This window comes from Glycine soja, chromosome 18 (assembly GCF_004193775.1).
Source record: "Glycine soja cultivar W05 chromosome 18, ASM419377v2, whole genome shotgun sequence".
Classification (NCBI taxonomy): Eukaryota; Viridiplantae; Streptophyta; class Magnoliopsida; order Fabales; family Fabaceae; genus Glycine; species Glycine soja.
In genome coordinates this window covers 42918224-42928709 of record NC_041019.1, presented here as the reverse complement: position 1 = coordinate 42928709, position 10486 = coordinate 42918224, and the positions used below count along the sequence as shown (strand labels likewise).

Here is a 10486-nt window from a genome sequence, read left to right as displayed (position 1 = left end):
TGAAACAGTTTCTTAATTATTTTTTAAACACTTTTATACTCATTTTTAAAATTAAGAAGAAATATTTGTGAATATAATTTTTAATTTAAAAAAACATATATTTTTCATATTTGACAATGATATTTTTTGTTTTTATTATTGTTATCATTATCATCACCACCACTATCTCTATCGTCATAATTACCAATATCACCTTCATTATTAACATTACCGCATCACCAACACTACCACCACCATCGTTGTTACCTCTCGTTGCCACTAGCATCGCTATCACCACCACCATCATCATTGTCATCACCATTGTCATCGACATCATCACCACCACCAGCATTGCAACCATCACCATTATCATCAATATCATCGTCATTGTTATCACCACCACAACCGTCATCAACATTGTCGCTGTTAGACAAGTGGCCTCAGATATCTTAAGAAGGGGGGGGGTTGAATTAAGATATTCCAAACTACTTCCCCAATTAAAAATTTATTTCACTTTCTATTCAAGTTATAAATTCACTTAACAATGAACTTCTTAAATATTAATTCAAATAAAAACAATTTGAATATGAATATAAAGCAATAATAAACAAAGGAGTTTAAGGGAAGAGAAAGTGCAAACTCAGATTTATACTGGTTCGGCCACACCCTTGTGTCTACGTCCAGTCCCCAAGCAACCCGCTTGAGAGTTCCACTATCTTGTAAATTCCTTTTACAAGTTCTAAACACACAAGGACAATCCTTCCTTTGTGTTTAGAATTCCTTTACAACAAGAGACTCTCGGTCTCTTAATCCCTTAACGAATTAGAAGGAGAAGAAGAATGAATCTCTCTAGAAAGAGATAGATTTTACAGATTGAGCACTCAAATAATTCTTTAATGAATTGCAATTGAATTGGCGAAGGAATTCTTAAGAGGATAAAATGATTTTGCTCTTTGAGAGGATAAACACTTTTGTTCTGAAAAACTCTGAGCAAATTCGTGTTATAAGTCACATATATATAGACCATTGGTGGTCATGAAAAAGCCCTTTGAGAAGTTGTGACTCTTAGAAAGATTTTTCTGAAAATCTTGTCTGGTAATCGATTACAAGAATTGTGTAATCGATTACAGCTTTTAAAATTTGAATTAAAACGTTTATTAACTGCTGGTAATCGATTACCAAAATTGTGTAATCGATTACACAGTCTAAAATTTAAATTCAAATTTTAGTAGCTGTTGTAAAACATATTTGGCCACTGGTAATCGATTACATCCTCTGGTAATCGATTACCAGAGAGTAAATCCTTTGAAAAACACTTTTTAATTTAAATTACTTGGCCAAACCTTTTGCTAACTCAATTAGGAATTCCCTTCCTAATATACTAGTGATCATCTTGATGTTGTGACTTAATCTTGAAGTATTGTCTTGAATTTAATCTTGAAAAGCCCATTTGCATCAATTGTATCATATCATCACAATCATCATCAAAACACCAAAGGCAATTGCATCTACAATCTCCCCCTTTTTGATGATGACAATACAATTCCTGAAATCAAGATTCAAGCAAGCAACAAACAATTGTATATAGATAAAATGTGCGTTTACTCCCCCTATATTTCGGAATTTATGATCACTTGATTTCTAAATTTGTTAAGCTGCTTTTCTACAACCTTTTCTCCCCCTTTGGCAACATCAAAAAGCCAAAGTACTCGGGAATCAACACAGATATAACAATGGAGTAGAAAAATATAAATATCAAAGTATAAGGCATAACCATCCAAACTCACAAATAAGAAATAACCAAACCAGAATCCAAATAAATCAAAACTTTAAAAACCACATAATGTCAAAGCAGAAAAGACTGAAATCCAAATACCACAAGATAAATAAAGTACTTAACATAATAATTTAAACTCTAAGAAACTGAATAGCCAAAATACACGGCTTATAAAAGACATATAATTAGAAACTAAAGTCTAAGAAGGCGGAGGTGGTGGTGGAAGATCGAAACTCTGACGAATGTAACCTACATCCTCTTCAAGCTGTGTGAGGCGAATGTCCATGCCGGCAAAGCGTGTATCTAACGAGTCGAAGCGGTCACCAACATAAGAACGAAGACCCCGTAATTCGGAGAGGACTTCATTCATGAGTGCTGAATCATCGCGCTGAGGAGGAGGTGAAGGAGTACGTTCATCTTGAGGAGGGAGTGCATCCTTCTTCAACCATTGACCATTCTGATCTTTACGGTACCCAAAGGAAGTCACGGCACCAGCACCAATTGCAAAGGAACGCTTGACTTGAACAAATGGTTCATCATCAAGCGGAATTTGAAAATGACGCAGAAACAGAGTAATCAAATGTGGATAAGGGAGAGGTGCATTGGCCCGTAATGCCTTATGCATTCGGTACCGAACCAAATGGGCCCAGTCGATCTGACGACCGGTAAGAAAAGCCCACATAAGAATCAAATCCTCCTTAGAGGCTTGTGCTAAATTTGAAGACCGAGGAAGCAAAATCCTAACAATTATATAGTGCATGATGCGATTATCAAATGTTAATGACCCGGCCAGCAATCTACCAGTCATTTCAGCTTGATCATTGCAAACCATACGACGAGCATCATGACTCGAATAATCAAATTTCCAGTCATCAACAATGGTGCCCTCAAAATGTGCACCTTGACTGGGTAAATTAGTTAAAGAAAAGAACAGTGACTGATCAATGACCATAGGTATACCATGCACCTCAGAAATAATAATGCCATCCTGAATTTTTAAATTGCAGTAGAATACCTTTACAAGTTCAGGATAATATGGCAATTTTAATGACATGAAATCAACAAGGCCAGAATTTTGAAACACTTGATAGCAATCAAACGTTTCATCATTAAAGAATTCTACGTCTAGGTACTTAGGGTCTAAGATGATTCTAGAAGAAAACTGAGAAAGGTATCGTAGACGCTGATCATCGGATGAAAACAATGTGGATGATCTTGGAGATGACAAAGAGGGATGAATAGGTGCTGTGGGTGCTTCGGATGGTCCGTGGCAGCGATGGGCAGCAGCAGCAATGGTGGAGGATGATCCCTTTCTCTTCTTCGATGGCTCTGCCATTTGAGGAATTTTTAGTGGATTTTAATCGGTGAAAGTGAAAGAGGAGTGAAAAAGAGGAAGATTAGGCTTTACGGGACGTGATTTGGTGAAGAATTGAGTGAGATTCGAAGATTTGAAGTTTTAGGTATGGAGGAAACGTGAGAGGAGGCTATGGCTGCGCAGCAGCTCTGATTTCGTGAATATTTATAGATGGGGACGAATTGTAATCGATTACAGGGATTGGTAATCGATTACAGGACCAATAAGCCTTCTGGTAATCGATTACAGGATGTTGTAATCGATTACAGACTGCCTGTTCATGTGTAATCGAGTACACTGGATGGTAATCGATTACCAGAGCCTATCCTAGGCTAGTTTCTTAAGAGAATATCTATGTTTATGCTAAAACACATACAATATGATTAATTATCACTACTAATGCACTTAATTCAATCATTACATACACAAGACATCATAAATTCTATCATAATAACAAGAATTCAAACAAGATCAATCAAAATAATCTATAAACAATCATTCATAAGAGTAAATTAACCAATCAATCCTTATTTTTCTAAATCTCTAACATCTAAGAGGCCTAATTCTCTTCTAATAGAGAATAATACTTCCTTGGGGAGAGGTTTTGTGAAAATATCAGCAAGTTGATTCTTAGTATCAACAAACTCTAATACACAATCTCCCTTTAGAACATGATCTCTAAGAAAATGGTGTCTAATCTCTATATGTTTAGTTCTAGAGTGTTGAACTGGGTTTTTGGATAGATTTATGGCACCAGTATTATCACACTTAATAGGTATGTGATCAAGAAGGATGCCATAGTCAGATAATTGTTGCTTCATCCATAAAATTTGTGCACAACAACTACCGGCAGAGATATACTCCGCTTCAGCAGTAGATAAAGCAACACTGTTTTGTTTCTTACTATGCCATGAGACAAGAGCCGATCCAATGAATTGACAAGTTCCACTTGTGCTTTTTCTATCAGTTTTAGATCCGGCAAAATCAGAATCAGAATATCCTATTAAGTTACATGTTGAATTCTTAGGATACCATAATCCTAAATTGATTGTTCCTAATAGATATCTCATGATTCTCTTTACTGCACTTAAATGTGATTGTTTGGGGTTGGATTGAAACCTAGCACACATGCATACACTAAACATAATATCAGGTCTACTAGCAGATAAATAAAGAAGAGATCCGATCATACCTCGATATTGTTTTATGTCTATAGACTGACCAGATTCATCTTTATCTAAGTAACAACTAGTGCTCATCGGTGTAGACATGTGTTTTGCACTTTTCATTTTGATCTAATTCTTTGTTTAATTTTGAGATTTCATTTTCTAAATTTGAAATTGTTTTCTTTGAAGATGAAACTAATTTTGCAAGTTTAATTGACTCTTTATGCAGATCAGCAAATGCTTCTTGCAATTCATCAAAAGAAATAGATAAGTTATTTGAAGATGTTACCTCTTCATCACTTTCGTAACTTTTAGCCATAAGGTAGAGATTTATCTCTTCATTTTCTGAATCTTCAGAAGATTCCATATCATTTTCATCCCATGTGATGTATGCTTTCTTCAGTTTCTTTTCACTAAGATTTTTCTTTTCAGATTTCTCCATCTTTTTCTTAAAGATGGGACAATCAACCCTCAGATGTCCAGGTTGATTACATTCAAAGCATTTTAAAGTAGAGGATGAAGTTTATGTCCTTCTCTTTGATTTAAAATTGGGTCGCTCTGATTTCCTCTTACTTTAAGAAACTTGTTGAATCTTTTTACAAAAAGACTTAGATCATCATCATCATCTGGATCATTTTCCTAATCACTTTCTTCTTGAATTGAGGATGATGCTTTAAGAGCAATTCCTTTCTTTTTCTTGTCATTTTCTTCATGTTGGTGTAATCTCAATAATTCCATCTCGTGTTCCTGCAACTTTCCAAATAAAGTGGCAAGGGACATGTTAGACAAATCTCTTGATTCAGTAATGGCCGTTACTTTGGGTTGCCATTCTCTACTTAAACATCTTAACACCTTGTTTATGAGATCCTCATTTTGAAATTCCTTACCTAAGGCTGCTAGATGATTTACTATATGTGTAAATCTCTTTTGCATGCTTTGAATATTTTCATTTGCATTCATTCTAAATAATTCATACTCATGAGTTAGTGCATTTATTGTAGATCTTTTAACATCTGTAGTTCCTTCATGTGTTAATCGAAAAGTGTCCCACATTTCCTTAGCACTCTTACAATTTGAAACCCTGAAATATTCATCCATTCCCAGGGCAGATGTTATTATGTTTTTGACTTTTAAATTGTATTGTACTCATTTTCTATCCTCTTCAGACCATCTATCTCTAGGTTTTTCTATAGTTATACTTTCACTTGATGAACTGCCATCTATTGTAATTCTTTCTACTGTGGTGGGTATATAAGGCCCTACTTCTATGGCTTCCCAAATATTTAGGTCTATTGCCTCAATAAAAATTTGCATTCGGGTTTTCCAGTAATGGTAACCCTCTCCATTAAAGATTGGAGGTCTATTGATAGAATTCCCTTCTGGAAATAAGGAGTTTGCTGAGGCTATCTTTTTCTTGAAGCTTCTAAACTTTATACAAGAATGAAGCTCTGATACCACTTGTTAGACAAATGGCCTCAGATATCTTAAGAAGGAGGGGGGGTTGAATTAAGATATTCCAAACTACTTCCCCAATTAAAAATCTATTTCACTTTCTATTCAAGTTATAAATTCCCTTAACAATGAAATTCTTAAATATTAATTCAAATAAAAACAATTTGAATATGAATATAAAGCAATAATAAACAAAGGAGTTTAAGGGAAGAGAAAGTGCAAACTCAGATTTATACTGGTTCGGCCACACCCTTGTGCCTACGTCCAGTCCCCAAGCAACCCGCTTGAGAGTTCCACTATCTTGTAAATTCCTTTTACAAGTTCTAAACACACACGGACAATCCTTCCTTTGTGTTTAAAATTCCTTTACAACAAGAGACTCTCAGTCTCTTAATCCCTTAACGAATTAGAAAGAGAAGAAGAATGAATCTCTCTAGAAAGAGATAGATTTTACAGATTGAGCACTCAAATAATTCCTTAATGAATTGCAATTGAATTGGCCAAGGAATTCTTAAGAGGATAAAATGATTTTGCTCTTTGAGAGGATAAACACTTTTGTTCTGAAAAACTCTAAGCAAATTCATGTTATAAGTCTCATATATATAGACCATTGGTGGTCATGAAAAAGCCCTTTGAGAAGTTGTGACTCTTAGAAAGATTTTTCTGAAAATCTTGTCTGGTAATCAATTACAGGAATTGTGTAATCGATTACAGCTTTTAAAATTTGAATTAAAACGTTTATTAACTGCTGGTAATCGATTACCAAAATTGTGTAATCGATTACACAGTCAAAAATTTAAATTCAAATTTTAGTAGCTGTTGTAAAACATATTTGGCCACTGGTAATCGATTACATCCTCTGGTAATCGATTACCAGAGAGTAAATCCTTTGAAAAACACTTTTTAATTTAAATTACTTGGCCAAACCTTTTGCTAACACAATTAGGAATTCCCTTCCTAATATACTAGTGATCATCTTGATGTTGTGACTTGTAATCTTGAAGTATTGTCTTGAATTTAATCTTGAAAAGCCCATTTGCATCAATTGTATCATATCATCACGATCATCATCAAAACACCAAAGGCAATTGCATCTACAGTCGCAACCACGACCACCATCACACTACCTATAACGAACCGCTTTTGTTACATAACTAGCACACTTAAGGTTTGGGTCTTATTTGATTCATAATTTTTTTTCATTAATACCTACAAAAATAATGTGTGAACTTTTCTTTTTTTTTTTTAATTCCCAAAACCAACAAATTAAACCCAACCCTATAACATACAACCTGTGCATTTACAACTTAATGCCTTAGGACACTTCACCTACTAAAATAAGATGAAACTTTAATTACATACAAATCTTTGAAAATATACTTAATACAAATTCTAAGTTGGTCATTTCTATACATGAAACTGAACCCCAGGAAAGAAAGAAAAGAACGCAACTTCAAGTTCCATGCTCGCTCTATTCCTTCAAGAAGAAGATTCAACATCGAAGCCATCTGCTCTCCACTTACATCAAGTATGGGATCATCACAGGCACAAGCCACATGTGCAACATGCAAGAGTATACTCACCAGAACAAGCATACAAATACAAATAATCCAAAAATAATTTATTGAAGAAAATGAGAATACTAAATTTTATATATTTTGCAAAATACTTTTCGAACCAATTAGAGATTTATAATAAAACCAAATTCATATGCTTATCTCAAAACCCAATTCATATACCAAACATATTCTATTGTTCATCAATAAATGTCAAAATGCTTCCACATCAGATCATCCATCTCAATTAATATATATAACTTACCCTTAAAACATATTCCTCAAACCATCAATAACAACATAGTTTCATCACCATTTGTCATCATGAGTTATAAACATCATAAATCACATAAAACCACACTTGACATCAATTGTCACAAATTCTCAATCATCACAACTGGCAAACATTGACAATTAATCAGACCAAGGTCATCACTACTGACATACACCAGCAGCCAACTAGGCCACCCCAAACTTAGACATCAATACTGACTCTACCCAATGGAATTTCTACATAATATGAACGGTCTCCCATGAGCTCCATCCCCTAACATAATATTAATACTCTGATCATTCAGAGAGTCTCTTGGGCTAACCCTACGGAGGAAGTGTGTTTTTGTCGAATATAGGCAAGTATGAGTATTGGCTTACCTCTGTAGGTTTGCAAGACCAAACATCTATAGGATTCGCACACTTGTCTATTCTATATGCCCTTTTTAGTTAGCTACCACAAAGACCTTCAGCACTAGGTTGAAAGCCCACCTAGCAGCCTCAACTTACATGCCTACTCATATGTTTGTGCACCAACTATGCACCTGTTGTATACCAACAACAACAGTACATTTATATGCACCCACCGTGTACTAGCGACAACAAAAGTACATTTCTGTGCACCCACCATGTACTAATTAATGTCAACAATAGTACATTCTTGTACACACGCCATGTACCAACGACAACAACAAAAACACCAACTCATTCAATATATCTAGGGACAATTCCAACATCAAGTCTATACTCAAATCATACATCTCATCAATAGCATGCTACATTTAGATAATTTATTCAAGTTATTCTTCTCAAGATATAACATTTCAATAATAATCCAACCATCTCAATAATAAAGTACTTATCTTATAGGTAAACCTACTACATTTATTTCAACATTTTAAGATTCATTATTATCTACATTCATCTTTTTAAGGAAATATCTCAAACAAAAGAATAATCCTCATAAAATTAATTTTACTCCTTCTATATAGTTCATAAAACCATTATATATCCATTTAGAATTGGTTTGGAAACTCTAAAAAAAATACTCAAGGTAAATAACATTATCTTTAAATTTTGGCTTAGCAACAAATTGTTATTTATCTAAGTTTCTCTAGACTTCTATTCTGCCACAAAATTGGCTTAGCCACAAACCGTTGCTTTGCCAAATTTCTCTAGATTTCAGTTCTAACACAAATTTTTCTTAGCCACAAATTGGCACTTAACCAAAATTTTCAAGACTTTTTTTCTACCACAAATTTGGCTTAGCCACAAATTATCACCTAGCCAAACTGTGTTTCTAGCAACTTGTGAATCCAAGCTTCCAACACCATTAGTGGCTGCCCAACCTTCCAAACTCACAATAAAACACACAAATAATCATCCCTACTTCTTCCTAACACTAGACCGTAACATAAAAACCCAAGATTTAAACCAAACAACTCAAAAATCATCATAAAACAAGAAAAGAGGGTGGACTTCCCTTACCCAAAATTGTGAGATTTTCTTGAGAAAAAGGTTAAAGAGAAAACCCTAGTGCTCCAAGAGATCCTTCCCAACTCTTGTAGGTTCAACTAGAAGAAAACTATACCAATAATAGAACAAGCTTTTATCAAGGTTTGATCCACCAATCAATATTTTCCTAACAAACCCATCATATATTTCCATGGAGAAATTGAAGAAGAAAATGGAGAAAGAGATCAAAGAAGAATTAAAATATGAGCTTACCAAACCACAAATCAACAAGGAAGCTTTAGAGAAGTGAGAATCAAACTTCAAAATGTGTAGAATTTAAATGTTCCACTCAAGAGGAACAATGACTTGGATGAGAAAGAAAAAATGAAGGAATGAGAAAAAGATGTAAATGCTCTGTCTCCCACCCACACGTATATACTCTTAAAATTTTAAGAGTTTTAATGCTTACACCCTTTTTACCTAAAACTACACCCTATTTACTACAATTAAAACTCACAACCACAATCTAACCCCCACCATCTTAAAAGTCTATCAAAACAATATGACACATAAAAAAACACAAAATTATAATCAATTATCATCTCAAATACATAGTTTAAATTCAATTCTTCTAGCATCTTTAATCAAGCACTTAGCACACATTACGAAAAATCACAATGTTACACTTCTACTAGTTGGTGCCACCACCAACATCACTGCCACCATCGTTTTCATCGACATCACCATCACCACTATTACCACCACCACTACCATCAATGTCACCATCACTGTCATTGTCATCACCACCACCATTACCAACAATATCACCTCCACCACAACCACCACCAACGTCACTACAATCACCACCACCAACATCACTACCACCACCACCCACCATTGTCATTGTCACCACCATCACCATCAACGCTGACATTGCTACCACTATTGTGACACCCTCTACCCCGTACATATATGTACTAATAATAAAAGGAATAAAAATGCAGAATTAATTAAAAGTTTTTAAAACACATTTAAATAAAAACATTTCAAAAGGGTAAAAGGCTCACATTCACTTTTCTAAAATCATAATAGAATGTGTCTAAATAAATAATAAAATCATCTCGGCTCAAAACAAGGTCGTCCAAGACTTCATGCAATTAATATAGAAACCTATGCCCTAAATGTCACATCCTATTAGAGCATTGTGTCCCAACGTCTTCTAGTACGAGGTTCTTTAAATTCATCCTGTAGAAGCAAATGACTTTGGTGTTTTGATGATGATCATGATGATTTGATGTAAATGATGCAAATGGGCTTTTCAAGTTTAAATTCAAGACAATGATTCAAGAATACAAGCCACAACATCAAGATGATCACTAGTATTTTAGGAAGGGAATTCCTAATTGATATAGCAAAAGGTTTGGCCCAGTAATTTAAGTTAAAAAGTGTTTTTCAAGAGATTTACTCTCTGGTAATC

At 34.4% G+C, this 10486-nt stretch overlaps 1 protein-coding gene across 1 annotated transcript; it reads right to left on the bottom strand.

The window, feature by feature from the left end:
• Positions 1–242: 242 nt before the first annotated feature.
• LOC114397274 (aspartate and glycine-rich protein-like) lies at positions 243–9943 on the bottom strand. Its single transcript, XM_028359359.1, has 2 exons — positions 9702–9943; positions 243–402 (listed from the first exon to the last, which is right to left on the bottom strand). The coding sequence occupies exons 1-2, from the start codon at positions 9941–9943 to the stop codon at positions 243–245; spliced, it is 402 nt and encodes a 133-aa protein (XP_028215160.1).
• Positions 9944–10486: the final 543 nt, after the last annotated feature.

Coding starts and splice junctions, on each gene's coding strand:
- LOC114397274 (XM_028359359.1), bottom strand. CDS start 9,943: ATGTCAGCGTTGATGGTGATGGTGGTGACAATGACAATGGTGGGTGGT. Junction 403..9,701: donor GTTGGTGGTGGCACCAACTA/GTAGAAGTGTAA, acceptor CTTGTCTAACAG/CGACAATGTTGATGACGGTT.